Source organism: Lontra canadensis, unplaced genomic scaffold (genome assembly GCF_010015895.1).
Source record: "Lontra canadensis isolate GAN:19392208 unplaced genomic scaffold, GSC_riverotter_1.0 scaffold44, whole genome shotgun sequence".
Classification (NCBI taxonomy): Eukaryota; Metazoa; Chordata; class Mammalia; order Carnivora; family Mustelidae; genus Lontra; species Lontra canadensis.
In genome coordinates, this window is record NW_022631038.1 from 8,002,369 (window position 1) to 8,027,457 (window position 25,089).

At 34.2% G+C, this 25,089-nt stretch overlaps 1 protein-coding gene across 1 annotated transcript in view; it reads right to left on the reverse strand.

Moving 5' to 3' along the window:
* The window catches only part of DOK6 (docking protein 6), a 367,977-nt gene that overhangs the window by 130,920 nt on the left and 211,968 nt on the right, over positions 1-25,089 (reverse strand). Inside the window, exon 5 of the mRNA XM_032872255.1 lies at positions 12,622-12,811. Within this exon, the coding sequence (XP_032728146.1) occupies positions 12,622-12,811 (190 nt within the window). The remainder of the gene's footprint in view (positions 1-12,621; positions 12,812-25,089) is intronic.

Consider the following 25,089-nt stretch of genomic DNA (forward strand, 5'->3'; position numbering starts at 1 on the left):
GACAATTTTATAGAGCAGTTTTAGGTTCATAGCAAAAATGAGTGAAAGATACAGAAAATTCCCATGATACTTCCTGCACCCACACATAAAGAGTCTCTCCCATTAGCAATATCCCCCACCAGAGTGGGACATTTATTACAATTGATGAACCTCCACTGACACATCAAAATTACTCAAAGCCAATGGTTTACATTAGGGTTCATTCTTGGTGTTGTACATTCTGTGGATTTAGGCAAATGTACAATAACATGAGTCCATCCATATGGTATCACCTAGAGCATTTTTAAAGATTTTTTAAAAATTTATTTATTTGACAGAGATATCACAAGTAGGCAGAGAGACAGGCAGAGAGAGAGGAGGAAGCAGGCTCCCTGCTGAGCAGGGAGCCCGATGTAGGGCTCGATCCCAGGACCCCGGGATCATGACCTGAGCCGAAGGCAGAGGCTTTAACCCACTGAGTCACCCAGGCGCCCCATCATCTAGAGCATTTTTAATAACCTAAAAATCCTCTGTGCTCTGCCTATCCATCCCCCTGACCCCTAGCAACCACTGCTCTTTTCTCCTGTGTCATTGCTTTGCTTTCCACAATGTCATATAGTTGGAATCATACAGGGAGTAGTCTTTTCAAATTTACTTTCATTTACTAAAATGCAATTTAAGGTCTCTCCCTGTCTTTTCATGGCTTGATAGTTCATTTCTTTTTAGTGCTGAAAAATATGCCAGTGTCTGGATGGATCACATATTTTTTTAACCCATTCACCTACTGAAGGACATCCTGGTTGCTTCCAAGTTTGGGAGATTATGAATAAAGCTGCTATCAGTATTATGGGCAGGGTTGTGTATGGACATGCATTTTCAACTCCTCTAGGTAGATATCAACTCCTCTGGGTAGATACCAAGATACCAAGAGTATGATTGCTGAATTGTATGGTAAGAGTATATTTAGTTTTAAAAGATACTGCCAAGTTGTCCTCGAAAGTGGTTGTACCATTTTTGCATTCCCACCAGCAATGAAAGAGAGGTCCTGTTGCTCTGCATCCTTGTCAGCATTTGGTATTATCAGTGTTCAACATTTTGGCCATTTTAATAGGTCTACAGTGATATCAAATTATTGTTTTAATTTGCATGTTCTTGATGACATATGATGTGGAACAGCTTTTCATATGCTTATTTGCATGTCTTCTTTAATGAAGTGTCTGTTAAGGTCTTTTGGTCTGTTTTTCAATTGGGCCTTGTCTTCGTACTGATGACTTTTAAGACTTCTTTGTATAGCAGTCCTTTATCAGATCTGTCTCTTGCAAATGACTTCTCCTAGTCTGTGGCTTCTTTTTTCATTCTCTTGATATTGTCTCCTGAAGAGCAATTAAGTTTTTAATTTTGACGAGGTACAGCTTATCACTACTTCTTTCATGGATCCTGCATTTGGTGCTGTGCCTAAAATTTCATTGCCATACCCAGGGTACTGAGGTTTTCTACACTCTCTTCTAGGAGTTTTATAGTTTTGTATTTTACATTTAGGTCTACGATCCATTTTTGAGTTAATGTTTGTAAAGTGTTTAAGTTCCTTGTCCAATGTCTTGCCTTTTCTCCTTTGTCATACATCAGTTGATTGTACTTATGTGGGCTATTTCTCAGCTGTTTATTCTAATCCATTGATTTATGTATTCTTTCATTAAAACCACACTGTCTTAATTACTTTTATAGTAAGTCTTGAAGCTGGGTAGTGTCAGTCTTCCAACTTCGTTTTTTTTCAATGTTGTGTTGGCTGTTGTAACGACTTTTAGGTATAGAGTTAGTGGTGGTAAACATTCATAATATTGTATAACCATCACCACCATCCATCCCCACCACTCTTTGCATTTTGTAATTTGAAACTGTGTATCCTTTAAACAGTAACTTCTTTCTCCCCCAGCTCCTGACAACTAGTATTCTTGTTTCTGTCTCTATGATTCTGGCCACTCTAACTACCTTACGTAAGTGGAATCATACAGTATTTATCTTGTAATGATTGGCTTATTCCTTTTAGCATAATTTACTCAAGGTTCACCCATGCTGGAATAGATGGCAGAATTTTTTCCTTTTAAAAGCTGAATAATCTTCCATTGCATATATATGCAATGTTTTTAAAGTCCATTTATCCATCAATGAACAGTGGGTGCTTCCAGATTTTAGCTGTTATGAATAATGCCACTATGAACATAAGTATACAAATATCTCTTTTATTTTATCACTCCTTTTGGGTGTATACTCAGAAGTATGATTGCTGGATCATATGGTAATTATATTTCTAATATTTTGAGGAACCTCCATACTCTTCTCCATAGCTGTTTTACCATTTTACGTTCTCATCAATACTGCAGGGGTCCAATTTGGTTTTTTGATAATAGCATTTCTGCTGGGTGTGAAGTGATACTTTATTTCTGTTTCATTTGCATTTCCCGAAGATTAGGGATATTGAGTATTTTTTCATGTACTTTTTGGTCATTTCCATATATCTTTTGGAGAAATATCTATGTGAGTCCTCTGCTCATTTAAAAAATTGAGTTGTTGGGATGCCTGGGTGGCTCAGTTGGTTAAGTCGCTGCCTTCAGCTCAGGTCATGATCCCAGGGTCCTGGCATTGAGTCCTGCATCAGGGTCCTTGCTCAGCAGGGAGCCTGCTTCTCCGCCTCTGCCTGCCCCTCTGCCTTCTCATGTGCTCTCTCTCTCTCTCTGACAAATAAATAAATAAATAAAAATCTTTAAAAAAATAAAAAATAAATAAAAAATTGAGTTGTTTTGTTGTTTTTGAGTTTTAGAAGTTCTCCATATAGCCTGGATATTAATCCCTTATTGGAAGTATGATTTGTAATTATTTTCTCTCATTCTGTGAGTTGCCTTTTGATTTTGTTTTTATTGTCTTTTGACACACAAATTCTTTATATTTTCATTAAATCCAATTTGTCTATTTTTTTTTTCATTGCCTATGCCTTTGGTGTTATATCCAAGAAATCAATGCCAAATCCAAAGTTGTGATTTTTCCCTATGTTTTCTTCTAAAAGTTGTAAAGTTTTAGATTTACACTTATGTCTTTGACTCATTTTGAGTTAATTTTTGTATATGGTGACAGGTAAGGGGCCAACTTTATGCTTTTGGATTTGGATATCTAGTTTTTCTAGCACAATTTATGAGAAGACTGCCCTTTCCTCACTGAATGGTTTTGGTACCTTTGTCAAAAATCATTTGACCATACCTGAGAAACTCTTCCCTTTTAAAAACTTATTCTTAAATTAAAAAAACTTATATATAGTAACATTTGTTCTTTATGTTCCTTATATATAGTAACATTTGTTCTATGGGTTTTAACAAATGTAGAGAGTTTACATACCCACCATGACAATCAAGATAAAGACCAGTTTCACCTTTCTCCAAATTTCCCTTATGCTGTTGCTTTATAGTCAATCTCTCCCTGCATGCCACCCACTGGCAATCACTCATCTATTTTCCATCATATAATGTAATATTACATAAATGTAACCACAGAGTATGCTGTCTTTTGGATCTGGCTTTTTTCCCTTAGAATAATGCATTTGTAATACACCTATGTTGTTGTGTGTATCAGTTGAATTATTGCTGAGTGTCTATCGATTTACTGCAACATATCCATTCAATGGAGGGCATTTGGTTTGTCCATTTTTTGGCAATGATGAATAAAATGGTTATTCATGTGCAGGGTTTCTTTTTATGAACATATATTTTAATTTTTCTTGAGGAAATAACTTAGGAGCAGCATCGCTTCATCATATGTGAAGTATATGCTTAATTTTACATAAAAAATGCCAAAATTGCTTTCCTAAATGGCTACACTATTTTGCACTTCCACAAACGCATATGTGAGAGTTCCATTTGCTGTGCGTTGTTGTCAGCAATTGGTATTGTCAGATTTTCTTTTTAATTTTAGGGAAAATAATAAGTCAAGAGTTGTACCTCAATGTGGTTTTAATTTGTATTCCCCTAATGACAAATTAGGTTTGGCATCTTTTAATGTGATGACCAGTCAGCTACATATCTTCTTTGATGAAATGTCTGCTCAAATCTTTTGTCTGTTTTTTAAACTGCAGGTTGTGTTTTCTTATTAAATTTAGAAGTTAAATTTAGAAGTTCTTTATATATTCTGGATACAAATTCTTTGTCCAATATGTGACTCCCAAATCTTTTCCCCAGAACTGTCCTATCTTTTAATTCCCTTAAAAGTGTCTTTTACAGAAGGAAGTTTTAAATTTTGACATAGTTCAATTTATATATGTATGTAATGTGTGTCTGTGTGTCTGTGTATATAACTAATTTGTCATGCAGTGGAGGAGGAAGGATTTCTCTCTGCATCTGTAAACAAAAAGGTTTAGGAATAAATTATGTCTACCTGTGACATCACAGAATCCTTGATTATAGCACACATAACTGCTTCCATTAACCATTTTCCCAAAGGAACTATATTATAATAAGTATTGTTTTGCATTTCCAATAGTTTAAAACTGTAACCAGATTTTCCCTAAGCTTTTAAATAAAGATATTATCAAAATTGAAAAGATAGATATTTTAAGTGTCAATTTTGTGATATTAAGTATTGTGCCGAGTAGGGACGTTATGTTTTGAAGAATAATTTTATAGGGGTGATTGGGTGGCTCAGTGGGTTAAGCCTCTGCCTTCAGCTCAGGTCATGATCTCAGGGTCCTGGGATCAAGTCCCATGTCGGGCTCTCTGCTCAGCGGGGAGCCTGCTTCCCCCTCTCTCTGCCTGCCTCTCTGCCTACTTGTGATCTCTCATCTGTCAAATAAATAAATAAAATCTTTAAAAAAAAAAGAATAATTTTATAAAAAAAGAATTGGAGGCTCACTTGAATTTTGTTATGCAGCCATTTGAACCCATTCTGATGTTTGGTTACGATATTTATGAGGTTGTATGAAGTAAAGATGCCACATCAGCAGTTAAAAACATCGTTTTGTCTTTCACAGGATAAAACTGCACATAATCATGAATCCTATGACTTCCTCTGCAGGTCTGGATATCTTTTCTGATTTTTTGCGAACAAAATAAGCTGCATAGCAAATTGGTTTTTTTTTTTACTCTTAAAATGCAAACTTAAATCATCATTGCTCTAAACTGCTGTGAGACTATGAATTCATCTCCCAAACACCATGGTTCTCTAGGGACAATTCCCACTGAAATCTTCCTGGTCCTTGTTCTCATATCTGCCATGTGCTTCCTGAAGCTTATGGCATACGATTATAATTATGAGGATGTGTGAGGTATTTCTCTCCAGAAAGAATAGTCTAGATCCTCTTTTACTATTTATTTTTACATTTTGTTGGTACAGTGGAATTTAACAATGCATTTGAAAAAAACCTGTCGGTGAAAAAAAGTATTTTGGCATATCTAATTTATTACTTTCCAGTACATGCAGTAGTATAAATAAATGGCTAAAACTGCCATATTATTAATAATATGCTTTCTGCAAGAAGCTAATAAAATAAAACCCAGAACATGCAGATCTTCAGGGTTTGCTAGGATGATTGGCCAATCTGCCCTTTAAATTGTCTTCATCACCCATGCCCTCCCCTCTCTCTCTAACCCCCAGTCCTGACCCAGGGAACACAACGTCTTGCTTTTATTTCTCTGGATCAAGCATGAGCAAACCTTCTGATTTTGACTCTCTTTAACAAGAGTGGGATTGTCTGGAATTTACAAAATAGTTGTATAATTGCAAAATAGTGGCTGATAGTCCAATTATTAAAGGGCAAATGACATCCAAATTTAGAGAAGGAAAAAAATGCAAATGAACAATATACACAAGGCCAGACCTCCAATCGTAAAGATAAAGACACAAACAAAAGAAGAAAACAAAAACAAAAAAATAAAAGAGATAGCTCTCAAAGTCGTTGATCAAAATAGAAACATCCTAAATCATCATTTTAATGCTTGTGGTTATAGGGTCACAAACAGCACTCTCTTTGTACCATTAGAGGATGTATGAATTGATATCATTTTCTTGAAAGCAAGTTATTATATTGTGAAGAACCTTGAAAACATTCACATTCTTTGACCCAGTAAGCCTTTAAAAAGGCTTTGCTAAGGAAATAATCAGAGATTTGTACAACTTTTCACAGATGGTCAGGGTGGCTTTATTTATAATAGTTTATTTTGGAAACTTCTTAATGTTAAATTAATGATGGCAGAGCCATATGTTCAGATGCCATATAGCCATTTGGATCTGGATTTTAAAGGACTCAGAGACTACTTCAATATAATATTAAGTAAAAAATAAAGGATAAATATCTTTATTTGCATTGACTTTGAAATATATATCAATATAATATATTAAGTGAAAATATAATATTAATATATTAAGTGAAATATTATATATTATAGTATTTATATTATATATAATATAATATATATTAAGTGAAAAAATAAAGAATAAATATCTTCATTTGCATTGACTTTGAAATACACTGGAAAGAAGTACATCAAATATTAAAAGCAGTTATCTTAAGATGGAGAAATTATGAGTGATTTTAAGCTTTTTCTCCCCAACATCTCCTTCAAAAGCTTGTATTAACTTTTTATCTGGACAATAAAGCTATCTAAAAAATAATTCTCAATACTAAGGGGGAAAAATGGAGATTTACACAGAGGATGTGGAAAGTTTAACACCCGACCAGGTTACAAAAGCAGATTTGTGACTTTGTAGTACCTCTCTAGGAATAAAAGCCTAGTTGTATCTCAGCTTCAGGACGCCCAGTCCAGACAATCCTTGAGGCTCTCTTTCCTTCCTTGGTCCCATTACTTCCAGGGGAAGTGTTTTATTATAAAAGTAACAATGCACATTGCCAAATATCCAAACAGTATGAAAGAATATAATATAAGACCTGTAGTGTTCTATTTTCTTTCCCCACAATTTTTTTCACGTCGAAAACTTTGGAGTATAATTTGCATACAATAATACCATTATTTAGTGAACAGTTCCATGTTTTTTGATGAACGTGAGAATACAGGACATTTTCATCACTCCCCTCTGCGATTAGTGCCCTTTGCAATCCATTTTTTCTCAACCCCAGCCTCAACTCCAGGCAACCACTGATTTGCTTTCTGTCACTATAAATTAAGTTTTGCCTCTTGTAGGATTTTCTGGAAATGAAATCACAGGCATTTTTTAGAATAATGTTTTGGAGATTCATTTACGTTACGAGTCATGGGTTGGTAGCACTCCCTTATATAAAACTACATTATAATTTGTCTTCCCATTCATATGTTGATGGCCATTTTTAGATTGTTTCCAGTTTTTGACTCTTATGAATAAAACTACTTTGACTCTCCTAACACAAGTATTTATATGTTGCTTTGGGGCAGTTGGTGGGTAAATATCTAGGAGTAAAATTGCTCTGTTGCATGGCGCACACACAAAAAAGCCAAACTATTACCTGAAGGGATGTTCTTTTTCCCATTCATGTTAACAATGAGACAGAATAAGAGTTCTTCCTTCTCCATTCAACAGGGTCAGGGTTTTGTTTTATTTTGTCTTTTGGTAGGGGAGAGAATATACTGGTATCTTTTGTGGTTTTAATCCATATTTCCTCATGAGTAAAGATAATAATAAACATCTTTTCTTGTTTGTACTGTCAATCTGCATATCTTCTTTTATAACCTGTCCAATTTTTTTGCCTATTTTATTAATGGTTTATTTGTCTTCCTATTTTCGGCTGTAAGAATTCTTTAAGGATTACAAATAAAAATGCTTTGTCAGATACAGGATTTGTGAATCCTCTTCCCTGTCTATTGCTTGCCTTTTCATTTTTTTCCCTTCATTTTCTATAGGATGTCTTTTGAAGAGCAGATGTTAATTTTGATGAAGCCCAAATTATCAATATTTTTTCTTTGGATTGTGCTTTTGGTTTAGTATTTAAGAACTATCTGCCTATTTCAAGGTTAGAAATATTTTCCTCTATAAATTTTATAAATTTAGCTTTTACATTTAAGTCTATATCCATTTGGAGTTTTTTAAAGGGGAGTGTATTAGCTGGAGTTGCCATAACAAGTACTGCAGACAGGGGGGCTTAAAGAACAGGGGGGCTTAAAGAACAGGGGGGCTTAAAGAACAATGTTTATTTTCTCCTAGTTCTGGAGGCTGGAAGCCCAAGATGAAGGAGCCAGCATGGTCAGTTTCTGTTGAAGACTCTCTTTGTTGTCTTGTCGATTGCTGTCTTTTCCCTATGTCCTAACATGGCAGGAGAGAGAAAACAAGCCTTCTGGTATCTTTTCTTAAAAGGACATTAATCCTACCATGACGGCCCTATGATCATGATCTCGTTTACACTGAACTGTCTTCTGAAGGCTCCAAGGTCCCATCTCCACATACCATCACACTTGGATTAGGACTTCATTTGAATAATGCAGGGGGAGGAGGTGGGCACAATTCAGTCCATGGTGGTGAGGTAAAGAGCTATTGGTTTTCCTCCTTAATGGGTATCCAGTCATTCCAGCACCATTTGTTTTTTTTCATATTGAAATACCACAGCATATTAAAAAATAAATAAATTGGCCATATATGTGGTGTCTATTTTGAACTTTTCATTCTTTTCCAGTGATAGTTAGGTCTATCCTTATGTCAATATCACACTGTTTTGATTACTGTAGCTTTATAACAAGTATTAAAATTTGGCAGTAGAACTCCATCAAATATATTTTTTCTAAATTGTTTTAGCTTATGCTAGGTCTTCTGCAATCTTATTTTAGAATGAACTTGTCATTTAATTTAGACAAGTCATCTGGGATTGTTATTGAGATTACAATGAATCTATACATTGAATTGGAGAGAATTGTTATCTTATGAATATAGTATCTCCCAATTCACAAATGTGGCATATGTCTCCATTTATTTATTTACTTTAATTTCTCAGGCATATTTGTGGTTTTTCAATGTAAAGGTCTCACACACATTTTGTTAAAACAACCTATATATATTTCATATTTTTAAGACATTATAAGAGTTATTCAAAACATTTATGCACTACTTGTAAATAAAATAAAATTGATTTTTTTATACTGACCTTATATGCTGTAACCTCACTAAATTCACTTCTTAGTTCTAGTAGCTTTTTGTCGAGATTCTTTTAGATTTTTCCCTTAATCTACTTAAGGGTAAGGAAGTTTAATTTTCATTGCTCTACACTATGATTTTCCCACAGGCAGTACTGTTGGAATGTAACTTATTCCAAAGTATTACACATGGTAAATTAGAGAGTTCTTGTATATCTGCTGACTCTTCAAGGAAATAGGCACCTAGTAACCCATAAAATTATGCTCCAAGCACCAGTTAGCATAAAGACAGCCATTCAGTATTTTCCCCTTATTTGTACTTCAGTCTTGCTGCACCAGTCCCATTTTCTTCTCAAATTCCTGACTCATGACAGGTAACACTGATTTTTAGTCTTAGACGCCAAGATTCTAATGATTGTTCCAGCATTTGAATGCTGGCTTCTCCTAAGCTTTTTGCTTGGCTTATCTCTCCTCATATTTCCAGTGTTTGGCTAAGAATATACCTTCACAGAATTCTCTAAGAATAGAGCTCTTTACAGGTAGGTAGAAGCTTCATTCAGCAAGTGGAAATAACACAAGTTACATCATTTCTGAGGAAGAGTAGATAATCATGATTTCTTAAATGTCCATTAGAGACAGTACTGTGCCATCTGCTGCTTTTTATTCACAAACTCAAACTCTCTAAATTTATATAAGAAGTAGTAAGTAAGTATTAATAAGAAGTATTCTTCTAATACAAAGAAGAAACTGGAAGACAGAGGGGTCAAATGGCCCCTGCTAAGTTATTAACAAGTGACAGAGCTATGACCTAAACTCATTCTCTCATTCCCAGGGCAGGTAGGAGTGTGTGTATGTCAAGATGATTTTTAGATATTATTGTTTATTTTTTAAGAAGTTATCCTGACAAACAAAAAATGTAGAAAAGAACTCTCTCCTAAGCCAATAAAACTGAACAAATACCAAAACAAAAATAAAACAAAAAACCTTGAGGATTACAGGACTTACTTACTCTGAGATATTTTATTTTTAATGTATCTTAAAATTATTAAAAATTACAAAGATCATAGAAGACCAATGAATATTGACTGTCAGATAAAACAAGCTGCCTATCAGCTAGTTTGATATTTTGGTCGAGAATATCAATTTAATCACCTGTGGAGAGCTAGTATGTTCCCCTTAAAGACTTTGGAGAAGCAAGAAATTGGGAAAAACTGGTGACAGGTACAAATGGAGTGAAAATTCTATATAACCACCAGAAAAGGAAAAGAAAAAAACTTTACTTGTTATTTAAAATCCTGAGTAGGTGCCTTCTGAAATGAGGGAATAGACATGTAACATTTGGAGGTTCCTCAAAAATTAAAAATGGAAATACCATATGATCCAATAATGCCACCACTGGGTATTAATCCAAAGAAAATAAAAACACTAAGTGAAAAAGATACATGTACTCTTGTATTTAATACATCACTACTTATAATAACCAAGATGTAGAAGCAACCCAAAGGTCCATTCACAGATGACAGATGAATGGAAAAAGAAAACGTGGTGTGTATGTACGTACACACACACACACACACCACTGCAACATTACTCAGCCATAAAAAAGAAGGAAATCTTACCATCTGCAACAACATGGGTGGACCTAGAGGGCATTACACTCAGTGAAATAAGTCAGACAGAGAAAGACAAATACCATATGACTTCCCTTATATGTGGAATATAAAAAAGACAAAACAAAACAAAAACAAAACAAATGAACAAACAAAAAACCTAAGCAGAAGCATAAATACAGAGAACAAACTGGTGGCTGCCAGAAAGGAGGTGGTAGGGTAATTGGAGAAATAGGTGAAGGGAATTAACAAGTACAAACTTCCAGTTATAAAATAAAATATGGGATTCATGGAAGTGAAAAGTACAAGCTCAGGGAATATAGTCAATAATATTGTAATACCACTGTATAATGATAAATGGTGACACATTTATCATGGGGAGCACTGAGTCATGCACAGAATTGTCAAATTATTGTATATCAATTCTATGTCAATAATGAATATTAAAAAAATAGACAAATAGGAATACCTAGGAGAAATATCCAAAGAAGGGAATTCTGGATGTAATGTTATTACATAATGAAAATAAACCATTGCTTTTTTCAAACATAACTAACTTTTATGGATAGTAAAAAAAAAAGAAAGTATCATAAACCTTAGGTCAGCAAATAAGTTATAATCCCTTTTTCATAACCATATAATTTTAAAAATAGTGTATATGCCTGAAAATACTCATTTTCTTGAGAAAATTTTTATTACCTAGTAGTTATCTAGAATGTGATTACTATTATTATTGTCAGGATCTAAGCAGACTGAAAATAGACAGTTGAGTGAACTCATGGCCACTAAGCAGACAAAGAATTGAAGGCTCTCAGAGAAATCAGTGTGGGAGATTGTTTAATATTACCTAGGCAAAAGGGTCCAGACTGGTAAAATTACTTCAGCTCAACTCTGGATTTTTCCCCTCTCCTTAAAATTTTAAAAGACATATGGCCTTGGCCTAACCTAGATGGATATTATTAGAACCTGACCTTGAATAAGTATTTAATGGTTTTGTAAGAACAAAGTTATGAAATTAAAATGGCTATATCGAGTAAAACAAAACTTCACTACACTTGTCTTATAATGCCATTTTCAGAATGGATTCATTTTCAGAATGAATAAATCATGTTCCCAGTGGGAAGACTGATATATTAAACATCTCTTATATAGAATCCCCGAATCTAAGTAGGTCTTGTCTTGGATGAGTGACAACAACATCACAAAGGTCACTGCACAAAGACATTCATTTTTCTGGTTGAAGCTCATGTCTAAACTTGAGTCTGTAAATAATGATTATGAAACAAGCATTCATTTAAGACATTTATGGATTCCAACTGTATGCTATGACCAAGAAACCAATGTATTTGCTTTGACATACTCTATTTAAAATCTGGGTTGTGCATTTCATATATTATAGATTTGCCAACATTGCTTCAGTCACTCTGAGTTAACATTTATACTTAATTAATGTTATTAACATAGAAATCTGGATAAATGAATACTGAACTCACATACCTGAAACCTAAAAAGTAATATATCAATGATTTAATATAAAACTCCTTTCAAATTTTTTGCTTATTAAAAATCTCACAAAAATAATGCTAGTAAGGACATGTTGAATTTCACAGGAATCCTACTTCACTGAAATATTATAGGATAGACCAAAAATATAGTATTGTAATTATATCATAAAACATATTGCAAGATTAAAATTATTCTGAAATTAGTGTGAGGCCAGTGTAAAAGACTGAACTGTTTTGAATAGGATAATTAAACTGTCATAAAATTGATACATTTTATTCATATTATCAACAAAAATATGAAGAAATTATGTATTTGGTGATTTCTACCCTTTCCAAAAACAGTGGTCCTCCTTGGGCACTAGTGGACAGAACCTGTCCTTTAGGTGTCTATTTGTCACCCACCTCCTGCGGTTGGTTGTGGCACTTGGAGCTTACCTTCCTGACTCAAAGGTAAACCACGTTGAGTCCCGTCCATATCTCCTCAGGGAGCTGAGAGGCCACATCACCAGTTTGACCTTGGCGTTGTGGATATCCCAGAGATAGATATTCTCATGAGTGATCTGCATTGTGCATTCACCATAAATATCCAGATTTGGCGTAGGCATAAGATACACATTGAATCTCTCTGCAAAGAAAAAAAGAATGGAGCAAATTAAGTGAAAAGAGATCTGACTCTTGATGGTAGCACTGTCTTAATTTATATACCTACCTACAGCCTTTAGAAAGCATTACCAAGTCCCTTGGGAACACTGATATGAAATGCAAAACACTACCCTGAGAAAATGAGCTAATTAAAATGTTCTTACTCATTAGTTCATTCACTCACTCATTCTACATTTTGTGTTGCATGTATTTTCTACGATGAGGAGGAAATGGTTAAACTGTACAATGGAAACATAAGGAAAAAAGCTAAGTGAGGTCTCTGCCCAAATGATGCTTACAGTCTGCTTCTTCACACAGTCTTAAATGCATATCATATACCTAACTTCTGCAAGAAATGTCTTATTTAATTTAAGCAGGAATTTACTCAATTTTACCTTTGTGTTGTGAGGTATTTAATGTACACTTAAACTGACTCTCAAAATACACTGTGTCAACAGTCAAATTCAGCATATGATAATTGCTAGTATTCATTATTTCTTTCTGTGGCACTTCAGGTACTCTTTTTTTTTAAGATTTTTTTTTTTTATTTATTTGACAGTCAGATCAGAAGTAGGAAGAGAGGTGGGCAGAGAGAGAGAGGGGGAAACAGGCTCCCTGCCGATCAGAGAGCCCAAAGCGGGGCTCGATTGCAGGGCCCCGGGACCATGACCTGAACTGAAGGCAGAGGCCTCAACCCAATGAGCCACCCAGGCACCCCGGACTTCAGGTACTCTTAAGTAAGCAAAATAAAAATACATAGATAGCCATTTTCATTCTTGGAGATTCTAGAGCTAAAATTCCGATTATTAGACAATGATTCTAAACCTTGCTTTATAATTTTTTGTATATCTCAAAGTCTACTGCAAAATTTTGCAGCCCTTGATTTCCATTTAAATGGATTAGATGCACTTTATAAACAATAAGTTTAGTTCATAATTTCCAGGAAGCAAAGAACTTGGTACGACCTATAAAGTGTCCTATAAAATATTTTTAATTCCTAGCACTGTATTCATGGTTTATAGTAATAATTAATAAATATTGGTTAATTATATGAATGAAATAAATATACCCCATGAAAATATGCACCACAAGATTTGGGCAATTATTAAAAAAATAATGTCACAATAACAAAAAGATTAAGAATTACTGGCAGATACATCTTTGTGAGTTTGAATTTAATTGTGAATCATGTTTGAAATGCAGTGCTGTTGAATTAATGATTTTGAGAGGCATAATGGTGCAGCTGCAGTTGAAAAAGGATTGGTATGTTTAGGAATGTGCCATCATCCATCATAATGCCACGATCTTAAACACTGAATGTTTGCTGGTATTAAGCTGGAATTGTCTGTATAATAGAAAGAATCTTTTCTGTGGCAGGTACTTTGCAGAGTAATGCTTTGCTAATGCAAAAAAAAAAAAATTCAGATTCTAAATGGGTTAAATTGAATCTAAGCACGATAGCTTGAAATACAGTAACCATAGAGACAATATTTATATTCAAGTGTCTAGATATTTTTGACCAAAATAATCTAGTGGTTCAATTTTTTACTTAGATCATTGACCCGTAAAACTAATATGTATATGGATTGCACATTCATCTCCTACAGAAAGGAAAACAAGATAAGTTATATAGCTGAAGAAATGAAGAAAGATCACTGCCCCATTAATTATCTGCAATAAAAAGTATATATATATTCTATAAATCTTTAAATTCTTGCATTCAGTCAAGTAAAATCTCAGTATTTTGCATTAAAGACTTCACTCACATTGCCACCACAATTCCCACTCTACTGGTACTGCAGGTAGCCAATCAAAGGGGCCCTGATCTCATCTAAGAGTGTAAATGAAAGTTGGACCCAAAAGGGTGACTCACGCATACAGATAATGCCTGAATAGAAATCTTCTTTTCTTTGGGCAAGACCCTTTTGGTCAAGACCCTTTTTCAGCTTTTACAGTTGAAAGCAAACATATGTCAGTGGCATCTGTTGTGCACAGGTAAAACATTTGTTATACAAGTGGAACATAAAACATTCTTCTAAATTCCTTCCTCTCCATCAGAGTCTGAAGATGGCAACCAAAAATCATTGCCAAAATGTCAAGAAATCACACTTCTTCTAAAATATTGAAATAAACATCAGTAGCCCTTTTAGTGTTGGTTAAGGCCACACTGACTCTTGATATTCACACCCACAGTTTCATATTGGGGGAAAAAAAAAAAGAACATGCAAAAAAAATAACCCTGACATTGAAGACCCTGTCCTCCAGATGGATGACACATGGTAAATTACCCATAACCTAGGGGCTATTACAGAGGACTCAAAAGAACCATTGCTTTTTCACTGAAATGTCTGTGTGCTCTAACATTAGCAGATAAAACCTAGAAAAAGTAACAGAGAAAGAGTACAATCATCACCATGGACACTGGGGAAACAGAACTGAAAAACAGAAAAAGAATGAATTGGATTTAATAAGATTCACATTATGTAGGGCTCTCAATGTCAAAATCAGTGAAGTGCATTTACAAATACAAAGAAATTGGATAACCTGCTCTGAGGGAGTCCTTCCAAGGGCCAGCTGTAGGCTATGTGAAGCAGGTGAAATATTATCTTCCAATCCTTCTTGCTACCTTCTATTTTCCTAGTCTTACCTAGTAACTCACATTATCCCCTTCTTGCTATGGTTTGGAATGTTCCAACCTTCCTTTTGATACTGTTTCTCTCATCCTATAAAAGGAATTATTTTAAGAAATTTTATTTTCAATTTTTAAGTTTTTAAAAACCATCTTATCCTAATGGCTAATTTCCAAGATTTTGAGATTCAATTAAAAAGTAGACAAATTTAATCCAGCAGAGGATGAAGGCAGCTCAAGGTATCAAGTAAATTATTCTTTGATTTCACTGTCATGGAAAAAATGCTTCTGCATTTGCTGTGAGTGAAGTATTTTATGTCCTTAATAATATGTTGCTTCATGAAAATTTGTCACGGCTTCCACTGGAAAGACCATTTCAATATGGAATAGTCAAAAATTGCTGCCCCAAAACGACTTTTTAAAATGTTTAATTTTGTGAAATACTTGTATGAAGCAGGTGATTTAACCACTGTCTAATCATCTCTTATTGAATTAAATGTGCTAGTTTGTTCTACTAGAACATTGCATCACTTTCAAAAGCATCTCTCATAGTTCCTCTAATGCCACTAATTCCTTGGCAGTACTCTAAAATGAGCTTTGCAAACCAGCACTTCTCAAAGTGTGGTCCCCAGTGAGGTAGCATCAACCACCTCTGGGAACAAGTAGAATGTGAATTGTCCAGCCCCAGCCAGACCTACTGGATCAGAAACAATAAAGGTGGAAGACTATCCAGAAATCTGTGCTTAAACAAGAACTGCAGGTAACTTTGATGCACATTAACTCTCTCAGCATTAAAAAACAAAGGTATGCTTTTAAATAAGAAAAGAGTAGAACAAACCAGCACATTTAATTCAAACTGTCCCTTAATCTTTACTCAAATATAGTAATGTTGTTTCGTACACATACTGCCAAAGCAAGCACAGAAACTAGCTGTTTAAATAATGATAATAAGGGGCACCAGATGGTTCAGTCAGTTAAGCTTCTGACTTCGGCTTAGGTCATGATCTTGGGGTCCTGGGATTGAGCCCCATGTTAGGGTCCACACTCAGTGGGAGTCTGCTTGTCCGTCTCCCTCTGCCCCTTCTCTTCCCTTTGCTTGTGTTCTGTCTCTTAAAAAATAAAATCTTAAAAATATTTATTATATGCACCCAAAACCGTAAGATACCTAGGAATAAACCTAACCAAAGAGGCAAAGAATCTGTACTCAGAAAACTATAAAGTACTCACGAAAGCATAACTGTAAGTGGCTAAAAACAACAGCAAGGTGAAATATTTACAAAACTAATTGTCATGTCCAACAAAGATGCTTACTATTATGGACTCTGCAGCTGTGTTTGTAAGGCCACTTCTACTCTATGGTTAGATGAGGAGGTCCAAAGGAATAGACCATGCAGAAGGCCCGGGACCAGAGTTAAGGTGGCAACCACAAGAACAGTTTCAAGGCGACCACAAAACAGAGTTTGGTCAAACTGAGCTGGACAAGGTCTGGCAAGACAGGGTGGCTACCCTCAGAAGAAATGTCTTGGAAAAGGCAGAGTGAGACCCCGGTGATGTGCGGAGATTGAATGGGTCGTCAGCCCTGAGAAGGACCAAACCTCCCTTTCTCAGCCAATGAGGTTTTAAATAGATCTGGTTTGGGGTTGGAACAATGCAAATGTAGCTATTGGCTGGAGCCTCACAGGTGGAGACACGTGGAGCACGGCGGGGTTGCAGGGAGCATCAGAGATGCGGTTTCTAACATGAAACAAAACATTCTCGAGTGATTAGAAATCAATAAGCAGAACACATTGCATGGTGAGCTCTTCAACTAGTTTCCTAATAACTTCCACCTTGTACCGGCGCAGACGGAAAACTGGTTTTAAAGAAAGAGTCCTAGTACAGACAAATACATTTGCTCCCTTATAATTAATTAGAGTCGTTTTAAAAATACAGGCTTTTGGAATTTATGTATTAAATAATTTTGTGCATCTAGCACCTGGTGAACATTCCGTGCATTGTGACGACATGAACACAAAATGCATCTTTTGTATCTTAGTTACTTAGGATAAATTTGGGAAATGTGGATTGGATGCTTAGTCATTCCTTTTTTCAAAGAAGGCTTCTGGTAAGTTTTAATCATCAGCTGATTGTGGAAACTCATACTCCCTTTACCCATTCTACTTCTCCATTCTCTTACCACATTCTATATTCTTCTACATTCTTCTACATTCTACCCATTCTACTTCTTCTGGTTCAGAAGTTATGGACTTGAAGGCTGGGTAAAGAAAAAAAAAAAAGATGGGACATGGAACGATGGGACATGGAACGAAGTATTATGTCTAAATATTTGGAAACCAAGAGATCCATAAATAGTAAAACCCATCAGGTGTTCCATGGGGAGAGGTTATAAATTAAATAGTAGGTTTAATTTTATAGTTAACTTCAAGTAAGTGGGTATGAGCTCCTACACTTTTTCTTTCTCTTCCTTTTAAAATCCACTGTATCACTGAACACTACATCAAAACCTAATGATGTACTGTACAGTGGCTAACTGAATGTAATAATATAAATAAATAAATAAATTTTAAAAATCCAAGTGTAGCTTAAAAAGAGAAGCCCCATTAAAATAAAGGCATTCTTTAGCTCATTGGCGACCTCCCTCATGTTCTGAATTTCGATTCCGGAGTCTTCCAGAAAGTACAAGCCTAAACCATTGTTGAACTTCATTAATGAAAATCTGTAGGTATTATTAAATTAAATAACTTAAAGAAAATTAATAATTACATATACATATAAAATAATTACATATATAAAATTTGGTTTTGTAATGATTAGTAATAGCTATCAATAATTGGCTAATTTATTTATAATTTGCATTTCACTTAGTGGTTTCTATCAACCAGTGATTCCATAAAGTAAAACTCACTGTATATACAACTTACTGTTCAAAGGAACTTCATTTATTTATTTATTTACAAAATAACTTTAAACATTTAAGTGAGATTTTTCTTATGGCAAGAGAATTCAACTCCTTTTTTTCCTAAGTGTCACGTAATCAGGAAAGTTACTATTTACGGAAAATATTTGTTTAAATTGAAATTTATTACTGCAGCTGGTTCATTAAAAGCTCTAAACTTGGTTGTTTCATCAAATGTGGAAATGTATCTCGTCTAGTTGATCTTTATCTTTTAACCCATCATCCCCTGCTCTGGGGCTGCCGCACATTTTTGAGAGAGCAAGAAAGTCCCATTCTCTGCTCTTTTTTAACAGTTATTGCATATCAATTCAAAACATAAAATTTTACTATTAACACTGAATTACTAAATAGTTCACTAAATATTATTTAGTCCCAGGATCATAGCCATTGGTCTAAAATTAAGCAGTAATGAATCTGGTATTTGAGAAATCTGGTATTTGAGAAACTGACCATACACTGTGGAGTATGGAATTTATTACTGAGTATTTATCTGTTTGGATTCTAGGTTCACCCCATTTTTTGATACAATCTGCCTTGTTCTTAAGTTATATGAAGTACTAAAGAATTAAACAGAACCAGTATTACTCAGAAAATAATGAGATGTTTCAAGGTCATTCTGAACTTTATATTCTTATCTCTGAATTTCCCTAATATTAGGATATTGAAGGGATCAGCCTTCAATTTCAGCAGCTTTAGAAATGGGGCCACATGAGGAAGCAGACATTTGCACATGTAGACACATCCTGATATCTGTTTAATGCAGTTATACCAGCAGTGAAACAAAGCATGATTTATACTCATCAAAATGTGTGGAAGCCTTCAGGAATTCATTTCTACATGGTACTGAAATTTGTCAAAATTTATATTATTATAATGTGGCAATAGTAAATTCAGTTGCCAGATGCCATCTGTTCATGGCCACTATGAATTGGAATCCCTGCATTTCTTCAATCAATTGGCAGGACTTAAAAATTAAAAAAAAAAAAGATTTTTTAAAGCCGTATTTTTTAATCCCCCAGCCATTTATTAATTTTCTCTTTTTCTTTCTTTTAACAACAAAAAAAGACTGTTGACTGAATTTTATATGCATTTCCAAGTAAATCATGTTCACTCTAGTAAATAAAATCATTTTGAAACATAAAATAAACTCAACTGCTATTATACCTTACAGAGATCAACTCCATTAAAGTAACAGTGTATCTTCATAATGCAAATATATTCACATACAGTGGTGATTAAACTAAATACAAAGTATTGAACCATCTATATTGTACTCATTGCTGTGTAAGAATTTTCAGATGCTGTTAAATATTCCTTGGGGGTATAATTTTTAACGAATACATAATATTCCACTGTATAGCTATGCCATATTTTATTTAATAATTATCTACTTGAATATTAAAGTTAAGCCAACTTTTGTCTAACATAAATTAAGCTTCAGTAAAATAATCAATTTTAGCTCAATTTGCAAAATAATTCAGTCATTTCATATCCAGTCATAGGGTTTACTTTATTCTTATATAAAGTATGTACTTCATATAAATATACTTTATGTAAGTATACTTATATAAAGTATATATATATTATTATATATAAAGTATAAGCTTTGTGAACTTTATATAAGTATACTTATATAAACTTTATAAACTTTTATAAAGTATAAACTTTATAAAAGTATACTTACATAAAGTATAAACTTATATAAAGTTTTGGATCACTTTAATATCCTTAATTATTAATTTATGCTGGGCACTAAAATCTGAATCTTTGGTTAAATGCCATAAACTCTTTTACGAATTAGACAATACCAAATTGATTTCCAGAAGTTCCTTACCCATATATATTCCAATTAAAATATCTATTTTATATATTCATTTATATAAATGTCCTTTGCCAGAATTTTTTAAAAACTGAGTTTACTGTTACTTGAATTGACTGTGAGAACTCTATATACTAGAAATTGCTCCTAACATGTTTATTAGAAAGACTTCATCTCAGATTTTTATTAATTTTGTTTAAAATATTTATGTAAGTCTAGAGAGTATAAAATAGTTTTCTTTAATTTTTCTAATAGGTCCTATGTTATTGAAAGAAACTTAATAGTCTCCTACACTTTTCACAGCAGTCTTAGCATTTTATTTTTTACCTTAACTGGTATACTGAACTATACTGAAACATAACAAAAGGTTCATGTGTTGATTATAATGTTCTTTCAGTCTTGACAAAAGCACATTAAGATACACAACTTTTCTGCTCCCCAGAAAGTTCCCTTATGCCATTCTCCAGCTGCCCACACCCCAGAAGCAACCGCTGATCTTATTTCTAACATTGTCTCTTATTTTTGCCTGTTCTAGGTTCTTGTGAGCTAGGAACATCCAGCTTCACCACATCACTAATTTCTTCTCCGTTCGTGGCTTTCCATTTTTATTTTTTATTTCCTTTTTTGAATTTTTTGATAGTGCTTTTTGGACGAGCAAAGTTTTAAATTCTGATGAAGTACAAATTACTTCTTTTTACAGTTTGCTTACAGTGCTTTATAAAAGAAATGTTGGTCTATTTCAAAGTCACACCCACCTTAAATTGATACTTGAGTAGTGTGATGTAGTGGTTGGGGTTCATTGTTTCCCCTATAGATATCCAGTCTCTTTAAAACTATTTATTAACACACTTTCCTTTTCTCATTGAAATTACCAATAAGCTTGTGAAAGAGGACTTTGGTGTTCTTGTCAAAGATTACTAATCCACATATGTATGGATAATTTTCTTTCTATTCGGTTCCATGGACTATTGTCTGTTGTCTATCTTGACTACTGTCAGTTATAATAAATCCTGAAATTAGAAAGGGTACCCATTCCAACTTGGTTCTGCCTTTTCAAGATAGTTTGGCTAGTCTTAGGCCTTTTCATTCCAAATGCATTTTGAAATTGTCTCATCAAGTTAAAAAAAATGTCTGACTTCTAGGATTTTTATTGGGATGTGTCAAATCTACAGGTTAATTTAAGGAGAGCTAAAATTGCATACTGCAATCATAAACGTAGTTTATCATTCCATTTATTTAAGTGTCTTTTAATTTCTCTCAGTAATATTTAATTTTCAGTGTAGAGGTATGGTTATAAAACATTGCCAGTTTTATCCCTGAGTATGTGATTGTTTTTGAAGGTACTATAAGTGATACTTTTGTATTTCATTTTGTAATTGCTCATTCCTAATATATATGGGTGTGTGTGTGTGTGTGTATTATAAATATATATAATATATATGTGTGTGTATATATATTGTGTATAATATATATAACATATTTGTGTATATATATTATATATAATCTCTATAATGTTTACACATACACACCAATATGAACACATTTTTGCATATTAAATTTTTATCCTGAAACATCACTGAGCTCACTTAGTTATGGTTGTTTTCTCACAGATTTCATAGGAGTTTCTAAGTACTTTATCTTAGCTTCTCAGTCTTTACTAATTTTTATGATTTTGCTTTATTTTCTAGTCACATTACACAAATCAGAACCTTAAGTAGAATAAGTAGAATTCTGAATAGAGTTGGTGAGAAAGAATATCTTTGTCCTATCCTCAATCCTATGAGGAAAGCATTCAATATCTTAACATTCAAAAATTATATATTCTGAATTATTTTTACTGATGTCCTTCATCATTTTGAGAAAGTCTCCTCCTATTCCTAAACTTTTAAGAGTTGTTTTCATAAATGATTATTGTGTCTTATCAAATGCTTTTTTTTTGTTTAAGATTTTTATTTATTTGACAGACAGATCACAAGAGGGCAGAGAGGCAGGCAGAGAGAGAGGAGGAGGAGGCAGGCTCCCTGCTGAGCAGAGAGCCAGATGTGAGGCTCAATCCCAGGACCCTGGGATCATGACCTGAGCCGAAGGTAGAGGCTTTAACCACTGAACCACCCAGGTGCCCCTTATCAAATGCTTTTTATGGATCAACTGTAATAATCATGATTTCTCCCTCTATCTATTAATATAGTAAAAATATAATGAAGATATTGATTGATTTCAGGAAATATTTGCCTTTCTGGCACATACCAATATTGATCACAGTATATTATCTTTCGATGTTATAGTTTGGTATTCCTTTTCTAATTTTTAAAATGATTTTGTACTTACATGCATGAAAGATATTTGTCTGTAATTTTCTTTTCTTATATTGACTTTGCCCAGTTTTAGCATCTGGGTTATAGTGGCCTCATAAGATGAGTTGTAGAATAATTCCTCCTCCAAAAGAGTTTGCATACAATTGGTATTGTTTCTTCAACTGCTTGATAGAATTCAACTCTGCAATTATGTGGGAGTAGGGTTTGTCTATGGAAAGTTGTATAATAAGAATTATAATTTTTTTTTTTTTAAGAGAGGAAGCGGGGAGGTGGGAGAGAATCTTAAGTAGGCTCCACACCTAATGTGGAGCCTGACACAGTGCTTGATGTCACAACCCTGACATCATGAACCGAGCTGAAATTGAGAGTTGGATGCTTACTGACTGAGCCACCCAGGTGCCCCAATAATTTTAATTTCTTATAATTAAGATACAGGGCTCTTTAGATTTTCTATTTTTTCTTGAGTCAGTTTGGGTAATTTGAATCTTTAGTAAATGGTACAAAATTAGATTATTCTTTTTTTTTTTTTTTTTTAAAGATTTTACTGGGGTACCTGGGTGGCTCAGTGGGTTAAAGCTTCTGCCTTTGGCTCAGGTCATGGTCTCAGGGTCCTGGGATCGAGCCCCACATTGGGCTTTCCATTCAGTGGGAAGCCTGTTTCTCCCTCCCTCTCCCTGCCTGCCTCTCTGCCTACTTGTGATCTCTGTCTGTCAAATAAATAAATGAAATCTTAAAAAAAAAAGATTTTATTTATTTATTTGAGAAACAGATTAAGAAAGAGTATGAGAGGGGAGAAGGTCAGTGGGAGAAGTGAACTCCCCATGGAGCTGTGAGCCTGATGTGGGACTCAATCCCGGGAGTCCAGGATTATGACCCAAACCGAAGGCAGTTACTTAACCAATTGAGCCACCCAGGTGCCCTAAAATTAGATTATTTTTAAAAATTAGATAATTTTTAATCCAACATGTTTGTTGGATTTATCTTAATAAAGTTATCTTAATAAAAAAAGTTATCTTAATAAAATAACTTGTTAAAATTTATTATCAATTTACAGTCAAATTATTAATGCTTTACTTATATGACTTTATTTTGTATGGTTCTTAAACATTTCCTTTATTATTTTTAAATTATTTTTATCCAGTGAAGTTAAAAGGTTTAAGTTATATATTAGATTTTTCTTATGAATGCTATAATCAGAGATAATATTATAAATGTTTTTCCTTGTGGCAGGTGGAAATTAAAAACATTTGCCACAACACTTTCCCCTCAAATTTTAACATTTGTTATAACCTGGGCACTGGGAAAGATACTGTTGCTATTGGAATTTTAAACTGTGCTCAAATAAAAATGTAGAGCGTTATAAAATATATTAGAAAAATGAAAAGCTGAAAATTAATGACCATCCATTTCAAGAGATTTGAAAAAGAACCTACAAGGGTGCCTGGGTGGCTCAGTGGGTTAAAGCCTCTGCCTTCGGCTCAGGTCATGATCCCAGGGTCCTGGGATTGAGCCCCCCATCGGGCTCTCTGCTCAGCGGGGAACTTGCTTCCCTTCCTCTCTCTCTGCCTGCCTCTCCGCCAACTTGTGATCTCTGTCAAATACATAAATAAAATCTTTAAAAATAAAAAGAAAAAAGAAAAAGAACCTGAAATTAAACTCCAAACTGTGAAGCAACTCACCATATTGAATGAGAACAGAAATTAGTAGAATTTAAAACAGAATTAAGAGAAGTCTAACAAATAGGTAAATATCTGATGATGCTGATTAAGAAAAAAAAATCCAAACAAAACCCATATGCAGTACAAAGGGCCTATCATTACAACGTGAACGGTTATTAAGATAATACAACGATGTTGTATTTGGTCATTCTGAAATGACCAAATCCTAAAATCACTGGTAGATTTTACGAAGCTAATTATAATTGAGTTTATTACCCCAAGTTTTCAAATGTTTGTGCATGTTAGGTTCACTGAAGTTGTTAAAATATGGACATCTGGCCCTGAACCCTAGAGATGTTTTGTTTGTGGGTATGAGTGCAGGCCCAGGATTTACTTGCTTAGCACATGCCTGATGTGAATGTGATGGTGACGTTCACCTGTGTCCCAGATACATACTGACTTTCCTGCCAGGCCCCGTGCTATTTGGTTCCCGTGCCGGGCTTTACTTAATCCTCGTAACAATCCTATGAGAAACAAACTATCATGATCATTCTCAAGAGTCGGAAGCTGAGATTTAGAGAATGTCTGTCGCTTGCTCATGACCCCAGAACCGAGAAGTAGAACAGAACTTGATGATACACTTTGTCTGTCAACTTCTGTTGATCAGGTCTATGCTGGACTTCTATGCTCTAGGCTACTTTATTTTACTGTGGCAGGAAAAAAAAATGGTTCAAGAAAACTTGGCTATGTCAAAAAGTAAAATTTCATTACTATATATTGAATTCATTTAAGGTTTCCTTTTCTTTTTTGTATGTTTGTGTTTGTTTTCTGTCAAAGGAAGTCTTCTTTAACCCAATCTGTGATCAAGTTCAATCTTGGATTTT